The sequence below is a fragment of the Psammomys obesus genome, unplaced genomic scaffold, assembly GCF_907164565.1.
Source record: "Psammomys obesus unplaced genomic scaffold, mPsaObe1.curated_primary_1811, whole genome shotgun sequence".
Taxonomy (NCBI): Eukaryota; Metazoa; Chordata; class Mammalia; order Rodentia; family Muridae; genus Psammomys; species Psammomys obesus.
In genome coordinates this window covers 5,194,917-5,220,838 of record NW_026585643.1, presented here as the reverse complement: position 1 = coordinate 5,220,838, position 25,922 = coordinate 5,194,917, and the positions used below count along the sequence as shown (strand labels likewise).

The 25,922-nt window shown below is 36.2% G+C and overlaps 1 protein-coding gene across 5 annotated transcripts in view; it reads left to right on the top strand.

The window, feature by feature from the left end:
- The window catches only part of Cab39l (calcium binding protein 39 like), a 129,380-nt gene that overhangs the window by 36,754 nt on the left and 66,704 nt on the right, over positions 1-25,922 (top strand). For 2 of the 5 annotated variants that reach the window (XM_055617174.1, XM_055617173.1), the window contains 2 exons: positions 7,111-7,267; positions 23,132-23,272. In XM_055617174.1, coding sequence (XP_055473149.1) covers positions 7,262-7,267; positions 23,132-23,272 — 147 coding nt within the window. In that variant the 5' untranslated portion in view covers positions 7,111-7,261. Of the gene's footprint in view, positions 1-7,110; positions 7,268-10,666; positions 10,900-18,319; positions 18,370-23,131; positions 23,273-25,922 lie in introns of those variants that run through there. The other 3 variants (XM_055617193.1, XM_055617186.1, XM_055617179.1) reach the window with 3 other exon arrangements.

Sequence of the window (25,922 nt, the reverse complement as noted above, 5' to 3'; positions counted from 1 at the left end):
CGGAGGGTATAATAGCCAGCTTTTTAACAGTGTTTCTGTCTGATGGTATCCTCACCTTTAATGCTTAACCCACCAACATACACTGTACCAGAATTGGTATGTTGGTCTGCAAGAGTGGCAGAAATGACAACCTCATTCTGAGACTTACAGGTTTTCTTCTTTTTATTTTTTTGTTTGTATTTTCTACATGGAACACTTTCTCTGTGGGAGGTTATATGCCCTGTTGGAAACAGCTCTGGGAGAGAGGACTAGGGGAAGCCTTTAGGCTGCATGAGGAGTCATAGTAGAAGATCTATAATATCCAGACAGCCTTTCCAGATGCCCACAGTGAAACCTCAGAAAAGTCACAAGTGAGACAATGCGCATTTCAGCCATTAAGTTTGGAGTAGATTGTCATGTTACAATAAAGAATGCACTGTTCTGTGGCTACCGAACTATGAAACAAGGGTGGAAGTGCATAGTCCCTAAATTATGAGCTGTTCAGCCGACTAGGAACAGTCTGCCTTCCACACTTTGGTGACGAGCTGAATTGCTTAAATTCCTTTATATATCTCTTTCCTTTTACTCGTTTCGTGTGTACATGTAACATGAAATTAATAAAGCAACAATTTTTCTTTAACCTAGCTACTTCCCAAATAATTAACACAGAGAGACTATGATTTATTTAATTAGCTTAAATGTACTATAACTGGGCAGGTACCCTTGAACTGATTTTCTAAGCTACTCTGGCTACCTCCCAGGCTTATATCCCAAGTTACTTGCCAGTGTCTATTCTGTCATGGCTGGATCTGCTTCATAAGGCTAGGCCTCATGGCCAAGTGCTCATGGTTTATTCTGCCCCATGGCAATTTCCTTCTCTCCTGCTTATTTCTTTTCATCTCTCTTCCACTTTCCTAGCCTCATGGTCCCTAAGGCCTTCTAGCCTGGGAACTGAAGCTCTGTCTACCTCTATTTTGCCCAGCTACGGGCTCTAGCCTTTCTTTATTTTAAACAATCAAAGAATATTGGGGATCACAGTTTATACATTATTTAATATACGCGAGAATGTGCTATGTTGAATAGCAACCAGATCTTGGGGGCCTATATTTAGCAAATAAATATACAAAGCATCAGACCAACCCCCAACATTTGCTTCTTTTGTCTAAATAAAAAGCCTCTCTCTCTCTTACAATAATAAACTACATACAGTACAAACAATTATGAAACAATCAGGAACACCATCATATGAGTTACATTTATAATGTCCAGTCAGTCCATTTGTATTTGACAACTTAAGAGGAAATGCTGTACTGTCTATCCTATCTTGGTGAGTTCAGAATTCTGTACCCAAATAATTTTTTATGATAGCTTACATTTAACAATGTAAAAAAATTTACATAGACCTAAAAAATGTCTTTTAAAACATTTTTATTTATCTTAAACAGCTTAAGCTTAATTGTGAGAGTATAACTATCTAGTCTTCAACCCCATCACAGACTTGATAAGAAATAAATGTTACCTGGGTATGCAGGAAGTTCAGGGCAAGCAGCTTTTAAAAATACAGAGGTGACAGAAGCTGGCTGCCTGCACAGTCACCCAGCTTTTCTCAGTAATGATGGGGCATCTTCTTCAGGCTTCTGGCCCAGTCTCTCTAACAAACCTTTGTGTGAAGCAGGAATTATGAAGGACTACTTACCTTGTCTTGGTAAACTTTGGCAGTCGACCTTTTCTATGTGTCTAGTTTGTCCATACAGCATAGCGTCAGCAGGTGAAACAAGGGCAGTTTTGCCCAGTGACTGTCTTGCCATTTTTGAAGCAAACTCCATTAGAAGGTTCTTCGATACCCCAATACCTTCTTTGAGGTAGGCTGTGGCTGCTGCCAGGAGCTGACATGTCTCATTGTCAAAAGCATCCTTAAAAAAAAAAAAAGATATTTTTACATTTCATATTCTGTAGGTTTTTGAAGACCATCTATTTATCTGAGTAGACAAACATTGCTTATTTTTAACTACTTACTATCTGTTCAACCTAGGAAGCATATTTTTGTAATAGACTAGTATTTAGTATCTAACATGATCATGAGTTTGATTGTCTGTTTGTTCATTTGTATTACTTAATTATCCTAAACAGTTTGTAATAGAAGCTTTTAAAAGGACTAGAATTTTACATTGCATTTTAAAACAAGTTGCATAGGTACAATACCTTATTCAAGAGCTGAAACATATATACAATATGTGTATCAAAAATAACTTAAAATTTTTATCAATATACAATAATCTAAACCAATGTAAAACTTAGTTCTGTATAAATATATAATAATCTAAATCAATGTCATCCTTAATTTTGTACTGGTATACAATAATCCCTATCAATGTAAAATATTTGAAAATAGCAATAGGTATATAGTTTAAGAGTAGATTCAATAATTTGCAGTTTTATCCTATTATTCCTGTATTATTTCTATATCCCATTTTTTTTCTTTCCAACCCTCTCCCCCTTCATAAGAAAGAATGAAGGATAGAGTCAAAAAGAGAGAGAGAGAAATCCCTGAGTTTAATCTCCTTTTTCTTGTTTTCTTCCTGACCAAAACCATGTATCAATTTGTAATAGCTTCTGCATAGATCCTGTGTCCCCCTTATGAGGCTGGAGCCGGGTGAGTGGGAGACTCACTCAGAATATATGTGGGACAGGCTGGAGAGATGGCTCAGTGGTTAAGAGCACTGTCTGCTCTTCCAAAGGACCCAGGTTCAATTCCCATAGCAGCTAACAACTGTCTGTAACCCCAATTCCAAGGGCTCTGACACCTTCACACTAATGCACATAAAATAAAGTTAAATAAAAGTAAAAAGAAGAATATATGTGGATTCTTTGGGTCCATTGAAGAGTTCCTCTGTATTACACAGTGCAGGCGTAAAATGCTGTAGTTTTTCTTTGCTTTAACTGAAGAAAAAATGAAACAAAAATAATTTTGTACATTTGTGTGCTGATGTGGCCCACATTTTTTATTTTATAACTATAACTAATTGATTGCTTTATAATTTCCTGGTTCTTAGGATGTTGAATTTTTCAAAATTTTCTTAATAAAAATATCATTGTTGGGGCTGGAGATTTGGCTCTATAGTTAAGAGCACTGGCTGCGTTTCCAGAGGATTCTTAGCACCCACATGGTAGATTATAAACACATAAAATAATAAAAATAAAATAAAAAGTGCATTCATAAAATAGAATTGCCTTGAAAGTCTTCTGTTGAGATTATTTTTCCCTTTTACTTTTAATTTTATTAGAATATTTTCTAAGTTGTGTTTTCATGTACATTGGGGTTGACTATGTTCATTACTATTTGAGCTGTCACTACATTACTTTCCATAAAGCTGTAGCTGAAGAATAATCATCTACTTGTGTCCTCTTTTCTGCTGCTCAACTGTAGTTCAAATGTATTAACCAGGAAATTCTGGAATAAATCATTAGTACGTTTAAATTGTGTAGAGTAATGAAACTTCATGCTCTCTCATTGTATGTCCCATCTAGGACATGAGTCATCCCTCTGTCCAGCATGGCCACACTTCATCATGGTCACTGCATTCAAGTAACCTTTCCTTTGTTTAATAAGGGCCTGAAGTGCAGGAGAGGAGATGCTGACAGTTGCACTAAAATTCAGTGTTATAATTGTCCATTTTATTATGTTATTATTATCATTTAATCTATAAATTAAGCTTTACCATAGATATGTACATATAGGAGAAAACCAAAATAGGGTTCACTACTACTTAAGCACTCAAATATCCACAAGATGTCTGGGAAAGTATTCATTATACATTATACATTAAAATTATACATTTTGTGTGTATGTGTCTTGGTTCACTTATTGTATTCCTACTTAGAAATTATTCTCCTGATTCATTATAATTGAATTTGTATGTTCATATTTATATGTATATGTTTTTTTACACATGAATGTATTTTTATAGGGGGAATATTTGGAGGAACAGGATATAGTCTTTTTTCATCCTATCTTTTTGATTTATTGATTGTACAGAAAATTATATGTTTTCAAATATTTGAGTTTGTATTTTTCTTCAGAAATCACAGTTTCCTTCTCCTAACAGACAAAAAAAACAAAAAACAAAACAAAACCAAAAATCCCCAACTTCTGTTTTGTTTTAGTCATTTCTGGAATTTTCTTACTTTTTTTCTATTGCTTCTTTTAGTAAGTGTATAAAATTCTAGGTGTTTTTATGATTATTTTTAATACATCTTAGTCCAACTTGTCAGTTCTTGCTATTGTTTCCTGATGCACTGGGGTTCTTTTCAAAGTCCTTACCTATGATTTTATTTTTAAAAATTTTAATTGTTTTATGTATATAGATACCATGTCTGTATATATGTCTGTGCACAAACTGTATGCCTGTTGCCCACAGAGGCCAGAGAAGGGCATTAGATTTTCTGAAACTGGAGTTATATGTAGTTGTGAGCTGCCATGTAGGTGCTGGGAATTGAACCTGAGCCTCTGCAAGAGCAGCAGTGCTGGATTAAAATTACTGAGCCATGGGTGTAAGGTCATTTTGATTTGCATCTCCCTGATAGCTAAGGATGTTGAGCATCTCTTAAAGTGTTTCTCTGCCATTCGATATTCCTCTATTGAGAACTCTCTATTTAGCTCTGTACTCCATTTTTAAATTGGATTACTTGATTTGTTGCTGTTTAACTTCTTGAGTTTTTTATATATTTTGGATACAAACCTTTTTCAGATATAGGATTGGTGAAGATCCTTCCCAATCTGTAGGCTGTCGTTTTTACCTTACACCCATTAGAATGGCTAAAATAAAAAACTCAAGAGATAATGCATGCTGAAGAGGATGTAGAAAAGGGGAGCCCTCCCCCATTGCTGGTGGTAACATAAACTTGTACAACCACTTTGGAAATCAATCTGGTGCTTTCTCAGACAATTAGGAATAGCGCTAGATCAAGCTATACCACTCCTAGGCATATATCCAAAACATGCTCAAGTATACAACAGGGACATTTGCTCAGCCATGTTCGTAGCAGCTTTATTAGTAATAGCTAGAAGCTGGAAACAACCCAGATGTCCCTCAACAGAGGAATGGATACAGAATTTGTGGTACATTTACACAATGGAATACTACTCAGCAATTAAAAACAAGGAAATCTTGAAATTTGCAGGCAAATGGTGGGAACTAGAAAAGATCATCCTGAGTGAGGTATCCCAGAAGCAGAAAGACACACATGGTATATGCTCACTTATAAGTGGATACTAGACATATAATATAGGATAAACATACTAACATCTATACACCTAAAGAAACTAAGCAAGAAGGAGGACCCTGGGTAAGGTGCTCAATCCTCACTCAGAAAGGCAAATGGGATGGAATCAGAAGAGGAAGAAAACAGGGAACAGGATAGGAGCCAACCCCAGAGGGACTCTGAAAGACTACCCTGCAAGGCTATCAAAGCAGAGGCTGAGGCTCATAGCCAAACTTTGGGCAGAATGCAGGGAATCTTATGAAAGAAGGGAAAGATAGAAAGATCTGGAGGGGACAGGAGCTCCACAAGGACAGAAAAAAAAAATCTGGGCCCAGGGGTCTTTTTTTTTTTTTTTTTTTGAGACTGATACTCCAACCAAGTACCATTCATGGAGATAACCTAGAACCCCTGTACAGATGTAGCCCGTGGCACCTCAGTGTCCAAGTAGGTTCCCTAGTAATGAGAACAGGGATTGTCTCTGATAGGAACTGATTGGCCTGCTCTTTGATCACCTCCCTCTGAAGGGGGAGCAGCCTTACCAGGCCACAGAAGGAGACAGTGCAGCCAGTCCTGATGAGACCTGATACACTAGGATCAGAGAGAAGGAGAGGAGGACCTCCCCTATCAGTGGAGTCGGGAAGGGGCATGGAAGGAGAAAAGGAAAGGTCGGATTGGGAGGGCACTAGGAAGGGAGCTACAGTTCTGATCCAAAGTGAATAAACTAATTAATAATACAATAAATAAATTTTTAAAATGTTACATAGCCATTTCTCCAGCCCCTAGAGTTCTACCTTGGCGTGTTTTCTGTTTTCCTCTAGCAGTTTCAGGGTCTCTGGCCATGTGTTATGGTCTTGGTTCCATTTTAAATTGAAGTTTGTAAGGGGAGTGAGACAGTGATCTGCTTTCCCTTGCTTTGTTGGTTGAATGTGTGGGGAGAGTAGTCATTTTATAATCTAGGTATAGCAAGCTAACAGAGAGCGTGAGCACATCGTAAATCTCATTTGGAAAACTTGCCTAGTGTTAGGCAAGACTGTTCTTGGAAGTATAGACGTGTGAAAGGATAGGAATATATGCTGGGCTGCTAGACTGGACTGGAATTGTATTATATGCATGTGCTCAGCTGTACACTCTTTGCAGTTAAGTTGTGGTGCATATAATCTTGCTCAGTGTTCCACTTAATTGGTATCAGGTTTGACAGCAAGCACCTTTACCTGCTGAGCCATCTTGCTGGGCCTAAAAGATTGTTTGTTTCTTTGTTTAAGAAAAGGTTTCTCTGTGTAGCCTTGGCTATCCCATACTTGCTTTGTAGACCAGTCTGGCCTGGAACCCACAGAGAATGACCTGTGTCTGCCTCCAGGAGTGCTGGGATTACCACCGCCGCACAGACATATTTGAATAAAAATATGTTTGTTTTTTCTGGTGTTGACTGCTTTGTATATGTTTTCCTGTAATTGAGATGATTTTTTTTTCTGCCTTCAGAAGAGATTTCATTTTTATTTGCTTGTTTGTTTGTTTTAGATATAGGGTCTCTATGCTGTCCTGGAATTCACCTGTGGCTGACCTTGAACCCCCAGAGATCCACCTGCCTCTGCCTTCCTGAGTACTGGGATTGAAGTGTGTGCCCCCACTCGCTCCAGGCTCTCCTTCTTATGGTTCTGAGCTTGATGATTAATTACCACATCTTTATTTCTGAAAGAAATTGACCATTGTTTTCTTTCAGGTCTTGACATTACTGTTCCACTGCCTTTTCATATGCTGGACTTTTTATTTGTTTCTTTGCTTGTAACTTTTTTTTCTTAAAGTACTTTAAGGATTCTTAAGTGATTTGATTATAATATATGTTGATATTATTTTCTTCTTGTTTCTTAGACTTGGTGATTTTTGTACTTGGATTTGTGTGTTTATAGTTTAATTAAAATTTGAGAACATCATGAACTACATGGCTCATTGAGTAAAGGCTCTTGTCAAAAAGGCTGATGGCTTGAATTGATTTCTGGAAACCACAGAGGGGAGAGAACTCATGCCTGTAAGTTGTCCTCTGACCTCACATACATACAATAGTAGCTTTGCCCATGTACTACACACACAATAAACAAACAAATGTCTTTTTAAACATTCCGTCATTTTTTTTTCAAGCATTGCTTTGTGTTTCCCATCCTCCTCTACTTTTGAGATTCAATTGATATGTTTATACTTTAAGCTGATTAGGGTTTTTGTATAATTGAAGAATTTACTATTCATTGGTTCATTGGAAATGATTCTTCAAGATCCAGCTATATCACTCCTGGCCATATACCTAAAAGCTTTCCCATCATTCAATAAGGACATTTGCTCAACCATGTTCATAGCAGCTTTATTTGTAATTTCCAGAATCTGGAAACAACTTAGATGTCCCTCAACAGAGGAATGGATACAGAAATTGTGGTACATATACACAATGGAATACTACTCAGCAATTAAAAACAAGGAAATCATGAAATTTGCAGGCAAATAGATGGAACTAGAAGAGATCATCCTGAGTGAGGTGACCCAGAAACAGAAAGACAGGCATGGTATATGCTCAGTTTTTTTTTTTTTTAATAGTTCTTAACTGCCTCTTTATCCAGGGAGATTACTGCAGTGTTTGAGTTCATCTGCTGTGGATGAGGCAATGCTTAAACTTATTTTGTATCACGCTGGGTTTTCTTGTGCCCAGTGTCTAAAAACTATGTTTACTTTGTGTTGCTTATTTCTTAATTTATTTAGATGGGAAATTCACCCCACCCCTACTCATCATAGCCTGAAGCAAAAGTCCTTATAGTTTTACTCTTAATTCTTCTTTATCTGAATAATCTTTATAAGAATGAATTTCTGTTTTGTTTACTTCGAAAGTGTTAATAAGCTTTTTAAAAGGACATTTAATATCTATTGAAAATTTAAAATAACTTCTGTTTTTATTGCTATGGTCAGAAAAGAAGTCCTGCCCCTCCTCCCGTTTGAAGAATAAAATAGCTGTCTTTGTGATCTAATAGCCTTTTTATTATTATATGTACACAAAAATCAGTGTGTGAGAGGGGTGTTAGATCCTGGGATGGAACCCTAGGTCTGTGTACTTGCTGGATAGATTAGTTAGGTGCTTTGCCATTGAACAACATCCTTAACCCCTGTGGACCTTACTTTCTATGGCGAATTTTGAAGCTGTTGTTGATTCATACAAGATCTTTTGATTTTAAAGGTACTTTAAAGCATTTACCTTGTGGTTGTTCTAAGAACCACTCTTAATAAATTCAGAATTCTTTAATTATGGTAGGACTCTTGAGAGTATATCCATGGTATGAGGTACTTAATGATCCTTACCCATTTAGAATAATTTGCATTTGACATCTCCTTTAAAAAATAAAAACTGTGTGTGTTTGTTATCCCAACACTTGGCAAGCTGACAGGAGTTCAAGGCCATATTGACTTAAACAGTGAGGTTCTTTTTGAAAGAAAAGAAAAGAAAATGAAAGAAGACTTACAGATTAGGAAATAAAATGAAAAATTTAAATGTGATTGAAAGATCTGGAGAGATGGCTAAATGGTTAAGAACACTGTCTACTCTTCCAGAGGTACTGAGTTCAATTCCCAGAAATCACATGGTGGCTCAGAACCATCTACAATGTGATCTAATGCCCTCTTCCAGCATGCAGGTGTACATGCAGATTCATATACATACAAATAAATAAATATTTTAAAAATGGATTGGAAAAATAATTTCCTGGCTGATCTCTAGATTAATTTGATACCTACTCTTAGGTTATAAGAAATATTTAGATATCTATAGTATACTATATAATAGTATATTTAAAATTCAAAACTCTGTTTTAGCTGAGAATACAGTGCTGTAACAGAGTACTTGCCTAACATTTACAAGCCTCTGGACTTGAATTTCATCACTGTAAAACAAACATATCATCTCCCAAGTTCACTACTGTAAATGAAACACACACACACACACACACACACACACACACATATATATATATCACAGTATTTATTGTGTATATGTGTGCATATGTGCCATTCTTTGCATGAGGTCAGAAGACAATTTGCAGTTCTTAGTTCCCTCCTTCTACCACATGGGTCCTGGAGATTGAATTTTGGTCATCAGGCTTGATGGCAAATACTTTCATCTGTCTAGCCAACCCACTAACCCAGGAATCTATATTTTAATGCTAAATTTTATATACATATTTTTCTTCAGGCATCTAAACAACTATTTAGAAATATTTATACTTTAATTGAACTCATACTCTTAGAGATACTTTATTTCTGTTGAGAAGGATTAGTGTATGAGTAATAGGTCCCATACTACTGCTGTTAGACTCATAATTGGGAGAAAAACCAAGGACTCATACATATTGGGGGTTGGGAGCTGGAATGCAACTCTGAAAGAGCTGTAATTAGCTTCCTGGCAATTCCAATTCCAAAGAATCCTGAAAATGCCATCCAAGTCACCTTTCCACTCTACTTTCCCCAGTGCCTAGACTCCAAGCTGTGCAGAAAAAGACGTAGTTTTAAGATGTTTTACTGTACTATTATGGATGTGAGAACTTTTTATATATTCTCTGTGGCCTTTTAAATCTCGCTGAAAAGGTGTAATGAAGCTTGACCACAAATGCTTAGGAGAACTTTCCATTGAAATAGTTGCATCTAGTTTGCAATAAAACATTAAGAGGCTCTAGTTAGATTTCTGTTGTCTGTATTTTTCTGTGTCCTTATAATTTTTCATTAAAACTGCAAGTGTTAATCTGCATTTGAAAACATAATACACCCAGAAATTAATTGCATTTTTATAAGATTACAGTTAAAATTGAATTATAAACACTAAAGTTTCCCTTGCTGTCTCAGCTTTTGGTTTAATTGGTAGTACCTGCATATATCTCTTCACTGAGCTTTCTCATTATAATAGGGAGATACATACTCCCTGAGGAGCCAACCCATTAGCAGACAAATCTGTTTTTATTTCTGTCAATGACCAGTTGCTATGCGTCTTCATTTACATCTTTAAGCACTATGGTCCAGGAAGCTTAATCATTTGACAAAATCCCATCCAGGAATTGGTTTGAGACTGAACGGGAGTAAAGTGATGGCAAATTTTTCTTTTGTTTATTTTCAGACTTTTCTTTTTGCCCAAGAATTAATTTTGCCTCTGCCTAATTGCCTTGCAGGCATTCTTGTAATGTTACACAATAGGAGAGGGAGGGAGAAAAAGAAGGAGCTTGTGACTGTGTGGTGTGTATCTCAAACCCCATGCTAGAAAAGGAGAGAACGAATAAGCAAGCTGGTTTGACCAGAAACAGAACTGCCTATGACAGATTAAGAGACAAGGAAGGCTTGGAATCTGAGAGCCAGCAGAGTGGAAATTTACTGCGGCTCTCTGTGAGTGTTCAAGTGATCGTTTTCTGCTAACGTTTTCCGGTGGTAACTGCTACTCTTCAGAGTCAGAAAGTCAGGACAGAATTGTGCAAAGTCTTTTCTCCAGCACACTTGACTAGGAGGAGGCATTCTTTATTAAATGGAAGAGAAAGTCTACTTCATCTGAAGTGCTTTCAACCTAAGAAAAGAACTGTCTTCAGCACCTCACCATGGGTCTGCTTTTTGTTGCTTAGACAAGCCGGAGAGTTCCTATAGCCCTTGGTGAGTATCAGCACTGTGTCTTGGTTTGGGTCGAGGAAAATGAATTCATAAGGTACAATTGAGTTCTACGTATGCTTATGTTTATTTTAAGTTAGACTGTTGCCTTGTTTCTGTGCATGATAAACTGCTGTTACTAGGAGAAGTTTGAAAAAACAACTACAAAACAATACTTCTCTGTTGCCTAAGGCACTTGAATCCTTACCAACTATTCTGTGTCCACCAAATATCTTATTTTGGAAATGAGTTTTTATTTACAGTTTCCAAAAATAAAATAGTGGTAGTGTACTGTTTTTCTTCCAAGTGCTTGAAAATGTAGAAGTTATCTCTCTGTACATTATCAGTAAATGGTGTTTGATATTATAAATTATTATGAATTACATAATTCTACCATAACTCAACTTAAATTATTGCTAGCATTAATTTAAAGTGCATATAATCTAAACATTAAATGCTACTGTTAAATACAAAGTGACACCTGGTTTCTCTGAAGTTCTGTAAGAAAAATAAAAAGGAGATAATTTACTTATAAAATTTACCATTGATGTAAGATGAATGAATATACATTTCTAAGTTGAGTTAAACTTATTTTTTTTCTTATGGTGATGCCAAGTTCTTTTGTAGAGAATATAAATAGAATTGTATATTTATAAAAGAGCTAAGAAAAGAAATTCTTACTATGTTTAGTCGTATTTCAATAAAGCCTTCATTTGTATAATCTTGTATAATAGGATATTGTATAATTTCTACAGCTACATATACACAGATATAAGCATATGCATTATATTTAAAGGCATGCATAGAAAGTGCGTGATTATTTACTTGTAGAAGAAAGTATCTATTGTTAACCATTAAATACATTTGTTACATAAAGATGGCTATTTTGAGCAAAGTTTTCCTTCTACCCTGTGCTAGCCTCAAGAAATATGTGCCTTCAGTTATTGATTCAATTGAGTCTTTTAAGAAAGGAAAAAAAAATAATTAAAACGAGGACTACAGAGAGCCAGGAAACACATGACGGGCTTAAAGCCTGGACATAAGATGTCTTGCTTTTTCCAGTAGCTCCTCTACATGTACAGAAGCCTGTGAAACAGGTTTTGTTTTGTGGTTTATTTTTTTCCCTCTAGTTTGTTGATCTGTATATAAGAAGCAACACAGTTGGTCTGTGGAAACTTCTGAACAAACTGCCATATACTTAAAGTCAGTACTCTTACTTTTTTACATTATATCAGTACTCCCCTTAGGTGGATGGAAATTTGACATTAAACTTGGCAGTCTTCAGGGGGAAATTGCTTTAGTAGTTTTCTAGTGTTACCTTAGTCATGACATCATTTCTTAGGCCCACAGTAATGTAAATGTAGAAAGACAGACCAAGGCATTCCAGTTTACAAACACTTTATTTTAGAAGTTCATTTGTGAGCAGACTGTTGAGTGGAAGAACCCATTTCCATAAATTGAGAAATAATTTATCAAGTGGCTGCTAGGCTTTTATTATAGGCTGAGAATATATTTTATTCACAATACAGAAAGACCATTGTCACCTTGAGAGAGATAGAAAATCAGTCTGGCACCAAAATTAAGTGTGAAACAACCATGGGAAGGTTTTTATTTTTGCTGCATATCAATGCTTAAAGAAAAGCAAGTTTAATACAAGGTCAGTACATTTGGAAAGATGCTTAAATGGGATTCTTAGGTCCTTGAATTGTAGTTGGTCACAATTTTTGTAGTATCCAATCTGACATTGCTGTCAGAGATCTCTCTTGGTATAGGTACTTTTCTAGCCTTTACTTCTCTGTGCAGCCAGTTCTGAGCTCTAGTGCAGTGAGTAACACATAGTAGGCACCTGGTAAAGAGTTACTTCCTGAGGCCTGGCCTGCTTTTTTGGTCTACATAAGTGGAATGGAGAGGGTGGAGAGATGGCTCAGTCAGTTCAGTGTGTGACTCTCCAGTGCCCTCCAAAAATTCAGCTTTGGTAGTACACCCCTGTGATGCCAGTGCTGGGGAGGTGAAGACAGGATTTCAGAGCTTGCTGGTCAGTTAGTCCTACTGAATTGCTGAGCTCCAGGGTCAGGGAGATATCCTATCTCAGTGAAATAAGGTGGAGAGAAGTAGAATGAACCCTGGCCTCCGCTAGCATGCACACCTATATGCATACCCACCTGCTCACACGTAACATACTTGACCACATACACACATGAAGACACTCACTCACATGCTTTCCCCCAGCACCACTACAGAGAGAGAGAGAAAATAGGCTTCCCAAAGTATCGAAAAAAATTTATAAGGGCTTAAGGACACACCTTTTCCATTATGACAAAGAGATGGCCTGAAGTGAATTGATTGAATTATGAAATGTGAGCAAAACGAAGAACGACAGACTGGTCCTAACTTAATAGAGAAAAAGAAAAGACCGTTGTATATCTCCATGGCATTCCTGAGTGAGTGAAGTTGGTGATGAGTATGTGTATGACGCCTGAGTATGTGTTAAGAATCTTGAATACATGAGTCATTTTGAAGTCAGAAATCAGGTGTCAAAGAGATCTTTCATATGTGTACCAGGAGCAATATGAAGAAATGTGGCCTACTTGAAAAATTCAGATGAACTCACTCTATACAGGTTTATCTATCCAGTTCAGTTATATTGGTCCTAGAAATTTCTTTAAAGTGCTTATACTCAAAATATATAAAATATGAAAGTTAACAATACCATCAACACACTTAGTGAGACAATGAGTAGTTGTAGGCTACGCTTACTTGGATCACTTTTCATTCTGTTTCAGAATAATTTAAATGTAATTTTGAGTAGTCTCAAGTGGTCTGTAATAGGTTTTTAATTAATATTTATTACATAAATTAAGGTAGATTTGGACACTTTCCTGTGTGTGCACATACCTACATATTTATTTTGTCACTTAGAGAAACTAGCCCATTGGCTTTAAAGGAAAACAAATTACTTAGGCCATACTCACTCTTCCAATGATTTAAGTGACTTAAACAGAAATCTGTACTGTCTGTAAGTGAGAAAATATACTAACTCTGAAGCCTAAGTTTCCAGCAGAGACTCATCAAGTCTCTTCCAACTTGGAAAGACAAAGGATTATTAATATCTCAGCCAGAAAAACTAAATCTATTGTGGGTGATATTAAGAAGTAGCTTCAGCTGAATCCCTTTCATATCTCCACGTGTTGGTGATATCTTTATAGACTGACAGTACATAAGTGCAGAGCTTACTGATGCTGTCCACAGTATGAACCTATGAACCAGAACTAACCAAAATGCAGTGTTGTGTACACTAGGTAGTGCTTGCAGGGAAGACTGGAAAATACTGGAGCACGAATCTCTTATTTTTTTTACATTTACTGTGTGTGTGTGTGTGCGCGCATATGTTCATACCATGGCATAAGTATGAAGGTGAGAGAATAACTTGAGGTTATTGATTCTTTCCTTCCACCATAGGGGTTTTAGAGATTGAACTCAGGTCATTGGATTCATCAAGCAATTTTATCCTGAGCCACCTCACTAGCCTTTAGTCATTTTGTTATAAAGAAAGCCATTTGAGGATTTCAGTGAGCTTAAATGTTTTCATTATTGCTGCTGGTTTGGGAAAATACTGATTTGACTGCAGATCTCTACTATAAATTGAGATTGTGAAACTTTAATATAAAATATCACTCATTAATAGATATTCATGGTTAATAAATGTAGAGCATTTTCGCTCCATTAAATGACTGAACCTGTCAGCAAAAACGTCACTGTGAACCAAATGAATGAGTTTCTGGAACAATAACAAGCTACTAAACTCACAGTAAAAATGTTACTGGTTTTATGTCTTTCTAATCTCATATATTCTACTTTTAAAATCCTGTAGCATAATGCATTAGAGATAAAGTATAGTTACTAAAAGACATGAGTCTTGTTAAAGACTTTTTATTCTCATGAAAGTCAGACCAAAGTGTCTACATGAATGAGAATTCGTAAGACATTTCGCACAAGTTTTTTGTTTCTGTTAATTTATTCATTTTAGAAATATGTTTTCTCCCACAGACACTGTTAATAAAACAAAGCATATAAAAACTAAGTCAAGCCAGGCCTGGTGCATACCTGTAATCTTTCTATCAAAGAGGTCAAAGGAAGGAGATCATTCAAATCAATCATTTCAACCTCTAGAGCTATGGTTCTCAGCCTGTAGATTGCCTAACATTTTGATTCATAACAGTATTACAGTTATGAAATAGCAGTGAAAATAATTTTATAGTTGGGGTCAACACATGAGGAACTGCATTAAAGGGTCATAGTATTAGAAAGGTTGAGAATCACTGCTCTAGAGTTATGAATTACCTGTGAATTACCTCATTTTTTTGTACGTTATTAGTAGTCTGCTGATTTTCACTTTTGTGCGTCAGCTTTAAGGTATAAAATTCAGTTGTTTGTAATGACATTGGGGTACACCCTTAAAAATTGAAATAAGGTTGGGAGATATTTTACCATAGATATTAGCTGGTGCTATGGAATATCTAACTATAGTATTGCATTTTGTAATTTAAATATGTGACAGCAATTCACAGTTTTTATTTTGGTGGGGGCATCCTTAGACACAACAAATATAGAACTTCTAGGTGTACGTTTCAGTCTTAATTCATATCTAATCAAATTTACTTATTTGAAAAGGACAATTCAATCAGCACTGGCATTGTACATACTCATGATATAACCTCCATTGAATTTAAAAACAGATCTTTACATGCCTAGTCCTTTGCCATTGGTGTATTTTTATTGCATTTATTTCTGTCTGTGGGTCCTTTGAGGATATAGATAAAAGAATATCAGACCACTAAGTTTATATTGAAGTTGTTTAAGAAAGGTACATATGGAAGACTGGAGTGTAGCTTGTTGGAGGGTACGGTGAAGCATGGCTCCCTCTCCAGAACCACAAAAACAACAAAAGGAGTAGCTTGGGTTTGTTTGGGGCTGTGTGTATAGCTCAGTAGCAGAGCAGTTATCTAGCACACCAAAGACTCCACACTCAGTGTCCAGTCTCACGTATACATGCACATGTACATACATGAGTACACACACATGCACACACTTTAAGTTACAAGCTGTGAGAGTCTTGGAAATGGTCTCATCTTGTTCACCGTTGACTGGAAAATAAACTTCAGTTTAAAAAAAGGTTAATTTTGAGTTCAGGTTTTTTAAGTAACAGGTTGGCAGTTGAGGTCATATAGATGCTTTTGTTTGTTCAATTCCTGAGATTTATTTATGCTTCAGAGGTAGATTCATCACTCCCTTCATAATGAGACCTTTGAATGGAGAACTGTTATTGAAAAGCACAGTTGGAAGTGAGAAAAAAAGGCCTAAAAATATTCACTAACCACCCAAGACAGACATTTATACCCGTTTGAAATATTTGAAGTAAGATAGCAACAAGGACATGTAATGCCTCACGTACCCACTTTCCATTTAAATTGCTCAAATGACTGTCATTGGGCCATCTTTAGTGGCTCTCAGACAGAAAGTTAGGAGTGCTGGCAAAATGTACTACAGAATCTCCCTGCCTGTGTTCATTGGGCACAGAACTAAATGATCTTTTTGGCTTTCTGTCTAGAACCTGAGCCATGTACCACTCTTCATGAAACTCCATGACTCATGGCTTAAAAGGATGGGAGGGTCAGGATTCCACAGTGTGAACTTTAAACAAAAAGGGTTGCTTAGTAATTTTAAGTACCATATGAAAGGTGTTTCTGTGATGAATGCATTTGCCACTCATTAAACATTTTGACTGTGCTACCCAGAGGCTACCACTATTAACTGTATTAACTCCTTGTGCATATATGTGTTGTGGTGCACATATGTGGCCAAGTACACATGCACACATACCTGTGGAAAACAAAGGACAGAGGTATTCCTCGAGAATAGCTGTCAACCTTGTTGAAACGGGTCTCTTCTTGGACAGGGCTCACATATTAGTCTAAACTGGCGGTCAGCAGTGCCTTGGATTCACACATCTCCACTTTGCCATCATTCAAATTTCAAGTGTATACCACCTCACCCAGCTTTTAGGCCAGTTTTAAGTTGAAGAAAGTGGTTAAACGTTTACTATGTATTCGTTAACTACATTTCCTCTGTGTTTTTCTGCCATGTGTCATTTATCTAGAGGATTTTTTTCTTCTTTTCAAAGAGTTGGGGTTTAATTGGTTAACTTACAAGGTCTTGCTATGAAGCACAGGCTGGGCTTGAACAAATAACCCTCCTCTCACCGTGGTGCCTCGCTGGTATTCTTTTAGAGTAATGCTAACCAATTCTCCTTTGAATCCCTAGCACAGAATTCTCATTTGCCTGAAGTTTTAATTATTTTATGTATAGAAATTCACAGTTTTGTATTTATAGTATATATAGAGTAACATTGACTTTGCAGCCTTTTTCTTCTTTTTTTTTTTCACTGTTCTGCGAATGATAGAACTCTGGGTCTATAGTGTTCTAAGCAAGCATTCTGTGTAGCCAGACTTTGAGCTATTTATTGGGTCCTTTTTTCTATTTTTTGCATCACCCCTATCCTTTCCAACCCCACAACACTAGGTAGGAGAGAAAGAAGGTTAGAAGCATGGAGTTCCTTGGGAGCAGTTTGATCTTCGTTGTTAGGACAGCTCCAGTTAGCAGCCAGCAATCCAGCAAACCAACAACAGGGACAGCAGGAGGAGGAGCATCAGCTTCCCCTCTAGGAGCTCTGGCATTTATATTACTCTCTGAAGAATCCCCAGAATACCAAATGAAATCTGTCTTCAGCTGGCAAAATCATGTTCCTCCTAGAGCACGAGGCAAATCCTAGTAAGCTGCTGTGGACAGTCTGAAGCAGCCTCGTATTGCACACCTGGGGTCAAAACAAAGACATAGTCACATAACATTTCTGTTAAAAAATGTATTCTCACCACAACTCTGTCAACAAGCAATACTCTGGCCCTTTCTTCAAGATTTATTTCATTGCTTCTAAAGCTGAAAGATTTATCTGTATTTGTACCTGTCTCTGATAATTTCCCATTTATCTGTTTTCTAATGCCAGTTACTTAATAGTTCATTGCACTTTGCATTTCATTCCCTCCTTGCTAATATTTTTAAAATTTGTTACTGGGCTGAGGGAAGAATACAATAGTAGAAAACAAGCTTAATATACTGAAGTCCATAGTGTCACTTTACATTTGCAGAAATATAAGAAAACCAAATCTTTCATCCTTACTTGCTGTTCATTAATAAGTTCAGTTGAGTGTTTTTTAACCTGTGATTAGAACTGTATCAAATCATGAATTATAGGAATAACTGATATTGTAATACTGTTTATGCTTTCTAGTCAAAAAAATGTTGAAACCACTGCCCTGGAGAAACCTGGCACAAGTGTGTAAGCAAACATGCAGTGGAATATATGATACAGTTAATGTTTGGAGCTGTAAATAACTGAGAGCAGTGAGGACCTGGGGACAGGTGAGCTGGGGCATAGCACACGTCAGGATTCTCCAGCAGGAGCCAGAGAGCTTGCTTTGTTTCACCCTTCCCAAGAGAGGTGGGTAGAAAACTGGGCATTGCTTTCTCCTTCTTTAAAGATACTTTATTTAGGGGCTGGATGACCTAGCAGTTAAGAGCATGTATTTCTCTTATAGAGGACTGTTCCTCACCCATAATGGGTGGCTAATCAATGTCTGTTACTCCGGCTTCAGAAGCTCTTACTGCTTGTGGCTTTTCCAAGCATTTTTCATATGCACAGACCCACACATAGGCCCACATGCATGCACATAATTAAAAGTGATGAAAATAGGCTGGGCTGTGGTGGCACATGTCTTTAATCCCAGCACTCAGAAGGCAGAGGCACGTGGATCTCTGAGTTTGAGTCCAGGTGGTCTACAGAGTGAGTTCTGTCCTGAGTTCCAGGACAGCCAAGGCTACAGAGAGAAACCCCATCTCAACAAAACAAAGTGATGAAAATAAAAATTTTATTATTATTTATCTAACCATTTTATTAGAACATTAAAACTATAATTTGTTATATTAAATAAAATAGTATTATAAAATAACTTTCCTTATATTAGAACATATTATTTCATTTAGCTTAAAATATCAACAAGAGAAGTGCTATTGAAAATTTTTATTTTGAGATATAGACTATATTATACTTCTCTTAGTCACCTTATGATACTGGATCTGAGAATAATTCCTTCTTTCTAGCTGAAATTCTCAATTAGCAATTGTTTCCTTACTTCTCAGTTCCCCACCTCTGGCAGCTGTCATGCTACTCTCAATTTCTATGAGTTCAGTTCTTTTGTCTTTTCATTTCAGTAATGATCCATCCATTTTGTCACAGATGATATGACCCTCTTCCCTTCAGTTTCGTGTGTTTGTGTGTGTGTGCGCACACCAGAGTGGGTCATGCTTATGGAACTGGTTTTCACCTTCTGCCTTTAGATAGATCCTAGGGATTCTATCTCATTCCTGTTTTTTAACGCTGACTAGCATTTTGTGGTGTCTGTTTTTATTCATATATTAGTAGACTTGTTAATTATGTGTGTTAATTGTGTGAGCAGTGCTGCCATGATCACAAGATTCAAGTGTCCCTTTCTAGGTTGAGCTGAGTTTAGTACCTTTGGGCATGTCTCCTGAAGCGAAGTGTCTCCTGACATTGACCAACTGGTTGGTAATTCTACTTGTAATTTTTTTGAGGACCTCCATACCATTTCTTGTCCTATCTATAGCAATTTACATCTCCAGCTCCAGCTCCAGCACATAGGAGTCCTCTTTTGTGATATTCTCACCAACGTTATCTCTCATCTTTTTCGTATTTTGATTAGCTTGTGTCACAATCCATTTGTGACCTAATTGTGGAGCCTTGTGCAGTGCACATTCTGGCTCTGCCCAGGTGGTCACCCTCTTCCATGGGTTGAAGTGTGGCACAGGGTAGGTGGATGTTACCAGTCCTGGGATGAAATAAATAGCTTCAGAGAACTTTTCTTGTCTCCGATTCAGTTCTTTCTACTTCTATCACTGTTTCTTTTCTTTTCTTGGAGCTATTTGGGTTAGTTTGCTTTTTAACTTTTTTTAATTCTTTTATTATTATTATTATTCTCATGCAAATGAATTATAGTTTTGAGTCACATCCTCCCACATATCCTGCCAAACAAATATAAAGGCTTCCTTTCAAAAATCTTTTTGTTTGTTTGTTTTTGTTTTTCGAGACAGGGTTTCTCTGTGTTGCTCTAGCTATCCTGAAACTCAGACTGTAGACCAAGCTGGCCTCAAACTTACAAAGATCTGCCTGCCTCTGTCTCTCAAGTGCTGTGATTCAAGATGTGAACCACTACTGCCTGGCTCCATTTTTTATTTTTAGTATTAATTTTGCTGAGCTGTTTGTGGGCCTTGGTTCCATTTAATCTTTTTAGCTTTATATTTATAGATGTTGTTTATAATTTGTATGTACAGAAATTATGTTAGCAGGAGATTTAATTGTGAAGCTATAGATACTTTTCTTCCCAGAAACATGTCTATTTTCTTGTGGTTCTATAAGGTTGAATAGGTCTGGCCAGTCTGAGGATATTTTTCTGTTATTGTTTTTAAAAGGCCATTCTGTTGGAATGTGCCTTTTGAAAGATGATTATTTGTTTCTTTTAAAAGCTACAAACAAACTTAAATTTCTATCTTATCATTAATCTTTACTAGCAAAATCCTTGTAAGTGATAGAACTTAAATATTTTTCATACAAGGCATGAGCCATTATATCTTTTTTATTGTGATTTTGTGCCTTGTTATCCTTTTGTAGTGGCTAACTTACTCTTTGCCATCAGTTTAAATTTTAAAATATTACCATTATCATTATTTAACCTTTTCTGGCTTAACTTTATTTGATTTTACTTACCTTATTTACTTATTTAAAAATAGAAAAGTGATAGTCACAAATATTAACCTCTGAATTTAGTCTATTTATCAAGACTAGATGGGAACTCAAGTATTGTTTTCCCAGTACTGGGAATGAGCGGAGGGCATTGTACATACTAGACGACTGAGCCATAGGCTAGCCTGTGCATGTATTTATGTAGCAAATGGTTCTAAGTCTCAGTTGGCTCACTGCTAAGTGAGCTCTGAGGGAAAGAGTGTGACTGGGTGCACTAGATACATATCGAACAGTGTCCAGAGTGTAAAGTCAGCAGTCAGGTTTGTGTGCAAAGGGGATGGGTGGCCTGGCCAGTCTGATAAGAAATGGGCATTCAGGAAGTCTCTGCATTAGCTCTCTGGGGTTCTGGAAGGTGGAATCCCAGAGCTTTATGACTTGAGGGAGTATCTTGGTTTCCCTCAAAGTATGGGTTAATTATAAAATGTTATTACATGAATTTGATATAGCACTTATTTCAGTCAACAGTACCTTGAGATATTTTGAAAATGTTTCCAAAAAGAGCACTGTGCTAAGAGGTACTGATTTGTACTGTTCTGTCCTCCCGTTGTGTCTCAAGTATTTGCCCTTCCCATAGTCCAAAGGTCCAAAGAACAGAGAGGGGTTTTGCTTGTTCATGGCTCAGCAAGGTTCCTGTGCAGAACATGTGACTTTGATTGTTTGCATTTCTAAATCTTCTCTTGTACTGTTTTAAGGTCCAGAAGTACTTAGTTGAAATTCTAAGTGTTCTGTTGTTTCCATTGGTGAAGTAAGACTGTATATATATAAAGAGAGCAATTATACATGCATTTGATATCTTTTAAAATTCTAGTGTGTTTATTTTTATGTACTTGAGAGTTTTGCCTGCACATGCAAGCTTTCCCTTGGACTAAAAGTTAGTAAGTTCCCCTCACACAGTCCCTGCCTTCATTGAGGAGCTTCTGAAAGCAGAAATGTTTTTAAATTTGCTGTTGTATTATCAGAGTTCAGAGCAGCTGTTTTGGTTTCTATTTAAATTATGTCTTCCACTGGAATTATTGATTGCAGGTAACAAATACTGGTGTTGTAACTTGAAGGAATTTATTGGATAATTATAAAGTAGCTCATGTGTCAGAGATTCTGGGAAAAGACTGGAAGTAGATAGGAATCTAGTGAGATGAGGGATTTGGTACAGTGTCTAACACCTGGGGAGGGTGCTGCTGTCAACGGTGTGTTGTTTAGGTATAATAATAATAATTACAATTATTGGACAAAATGAAAAAATCTTTCATGTTTACTAATAAGGTTACTGACAAAATAAAGTATAGCATATTTATATAATTAATATGATATTGTTATTAAAAATGTTGTGGGCATAGGGCTGGTAAGGTATGAATTAAAACAGCCATACAAGCCTGATGATGTAGGTTCTGCCAAAAACCCATTGTGAAAGGGAGAACTGACTCTTGAAATTTGTCTTCTGACCACCACATGTGCACTGTGGCTTAAGCATGTTTATAATCCACTCACACATACACACACACATTTTACACATACATAAAAAATGAATAAGATAAAAATTTTAAATACTGTAGTAGAACTAATCATGCCTAGAGAATGATATTCAGGGTATAACACAGGAAAGTTGGCAAATATTATGCTTGATATTAGTCTAGTTTTGCATAAACATGTTTGTCTTTGTATGTGGAGAAACTGTGAAAGGAATACATACGAGGTGATAATCATCTCTGTGTGTTTGAGTCATAGGGACCTTTACTGTATTTGATCATATTTTTATTACCTTGAAGTATTTACTAAAATATATAAATTCATGGCTATTCTTTTACTAGATGGACCCTTCCATTAGATTATAAGATTTGTTTCTCTTAATGCAGTTAGGCAGTGACAGCCATTTCTCTAGTCTATGGAACAAGTATTGTCAGCCTCTAAAATTGATAAATTGCCTACTCTCCTCACCCTCCACCATGGCAGTGAGGATTTTAAGATTTAAATTGCAGTTTTGGATTGCTAGTATACTTGGTACAATACTTTTTCATATTGCTTTTTCACAGTAATATGAATCCTAGCCCTCTCTGTTTTAAAGACCAGTCTGTTCTCAATAAATACTCCCTATCTTTGTAAAATCCTGGTTTTTATAGAAAAATTACATCTTTCTTAAAATATTTTATGTTTTTAAATTTAGTATCAAACTTGAAACTCAGCTTGATCAGTTTAATGTTTTAAATTATTAAAGTGGTATTACTGAAAACTTTGTGCCACATTATAACAATTAGACATGTTAAGAGTTAAAAGTTACCATTTTATTTAACTTGGATTGTTTGTTCTTTTTAGCATTCCATATTGGAAGAAGCAATTTTTTTTATGAAAAAAATGCCTTTGTTTAGTAAATCACACAAAAATCCAGCAGAAATTGTGAAAATTTTGAAAGACAACCTGGCAATTTTGGAAAAGCAAGACAAAAAGTCAGACAAGGTATGTTTCAAAACAAAACAATTGTTAAAATGTGTGTATCCCATGTAAAAGCTTAGTGAAGAATTGTTAAGTCTGTTCCCTGTTATGTTCATAGGTTGTTTCAGTTTTTATGCGGGTAGGAACCGTTGGGTCTGTTGTACTGAACCTTTGGTTTACTGTCCAGAGCGTCTGACTCACCCCAAGTCTCTGTAGATACCAAAGCTTCAAGATATCTGTCCTTTATTGTTGTATTGTGGGTGGTGTGTGCTATAGGTATAATATTCTTCGATGACTAATTGCATCATTGTTAATAAGACAATTATTTATTATTAACATTTCCTATTAGAAGAAGTGATTTTGATAGATGAAAAGAGTGCCTTTGTTTAGGAAATAGCACAAAAATCCATCAGAAATTATCAAGATTCTGAAAGACAACGTGGCCATTTTGGAAAAGGCAAGACAAAAAGACAGATGTGAAAGAAAGAATTGGCACACTTCATTTCACACTGTTCTGAGGTCTGACCAAATAAGACTTCTTCATAGGGAGGGAGGACTATGTTTATCCTTCAGAAGGAATTTTAAGTCCTACATATTTGGTTTTATCTGTAGTGACTAGACTCAGAATAACCTGTTATAAATTAAAAAACCTTAGAGTCATAGTATACTTCTGTCCCAGTATGTGATAAAACCTTAAATCTTCAAAGGAATTGGAGAAATATCTTATTCTAATTCTGATATTCTTTGAGATATTGAGCCAAATTTTGATTCAAATGAAACTAAAATTAACCTTCATGAAGTATGACAAACAACAAAAAGAAAAAAAAAACTTGTTTTCATTTATAATTGGGAAACAGTTAATTAGGCATAGCACATCCACATTCATAGCGATGTTGACAAAGATTCAGAGCAGAAGCACTTCTGTTCACTGCAAGTGACAAAGCACATTCCTCTGAGCTTTGGAGACACATTTAGGAATATCTGGTAAGTAGGAAATATGTATCTGTTAAGATCCTACAGTCCCACTAACGGTGCCTGGGCACATTCTTAGACATGCACACAGGAGAAACGTGTGAGAATGTACACTGCATTGTAGTTCACAGCTTCTCAGTGAGAACAGCTCCCAGATCCACAAACAATAGGAACCAAGAAGTTGCAGCACATGCGTGAGTGGAGCAGTAGAGCTGCCGGCATCTCAATGATACAGGTCTTTTTAAATTTCAAAATTACATATTTAAAATTTCAAAATTCAAAATTGTGTTACATAGCTACAGCCATGTAACACAAAGGTAAGGAAAATACCGAAAAGTAAAACAGTCATTGTGGAAGTTAGATGACATTTTAACAAAATACGTAATATTTTCAGCTATAAAAAGGCAAAGTTTATTTGTCCTCAGAGTTTTAGAAACTTGAGTCTGTGGTCTCTGCTCTGGGGCTGCTGGTAGGGACAGCATATCGTGTGGGAAGCAAGTGACACAGGTAGGATGGAAAAGGAAGGAAAAAAAAAGAAGATGATGTGGTCCATCCTGCAATCTCATTCAAAAGCGTATTTCCAGTGACTAGGAGAGACCTCCCCTTAGGCCCTGTTGCCTCCAGGGTTGCCCTACTGAACACACAGGCTTTGGGGGAACATTTAAGCTGTAAATTATTGTAATTTGTGAAATACAAAAAGGTAAAAAGGCACACTCACAGTGACAGGGTGCTGAAAATATGGGCTCTTGACTTATACTCACAATAGAGAAGTTTTCTTTATAATTATTTTTAAAGCTTAAAAATTTGATAAATGCCTTTTAAAAAGTAACGCCATGCTGGCATAAGTTATTGTTTTATAATTTGTCTTATTCCACTCATTTTCTTCTCATTTTTGATTACTGTTATACTACAATAGAAGGTGAACCAAAATAACTTTTTTACAAATTGAAACACAAATTGTTAAATATGTTAGGCTTTCTTTTGTCAACTGTACTAGTTTAATGAAAGTTTTTGAGATATTTCTCATATCATATAATTTCTCGACTCTGGGTTTTTATACTACACAAGATTGTGCAACCATCACCACTATCTAATTTGAGGACATTTCTACCATTCCCAGAAGAAATCCGCACCCATTAGTAGTCATTCCTCACATCCCACTCCCCAGGCTCTGACACTAATCCACATTCTGTCTCTGTGTATCTGCATAGTATTCCTGCACTATAGTAAACTGCTCTAAGTCTTACAAATACAAAAAGTATGAGTGTGTGGAATGAATAAGTATGTCAAAGCTTAGGAATTTTGACAACTTAGGATTTTATGCCTGAACCATTAGAAGATCAAGACAGTAGGAATTCATTGAAAAACCTTAGTAAAAGACTTAAAGACTTGTAGCAGTTGGTAAGTCCTCAATACACTCAACTTAATTTTCAAGAATACACTTTCTTTTTAGTTTCTACCAAGATTATGAATATCATTTGAGACTTTAGTTATATTGTCTAATAAGAAATATTAGGGATCTTTTCACATAAATTTTTGAAATATTTTAAGATTAAAAAAACAACAATACCTTACTATTATTTTTGTTGTTGCTACTATTTTTTATTGCTAGGCAGAAAATGACCTTTGATTATAAATACACAAGACACAAGAAGTGTGTGTGTGTGTGTGTGTGTGTGTGTGTGTGTGTGTGTGTGTGTGT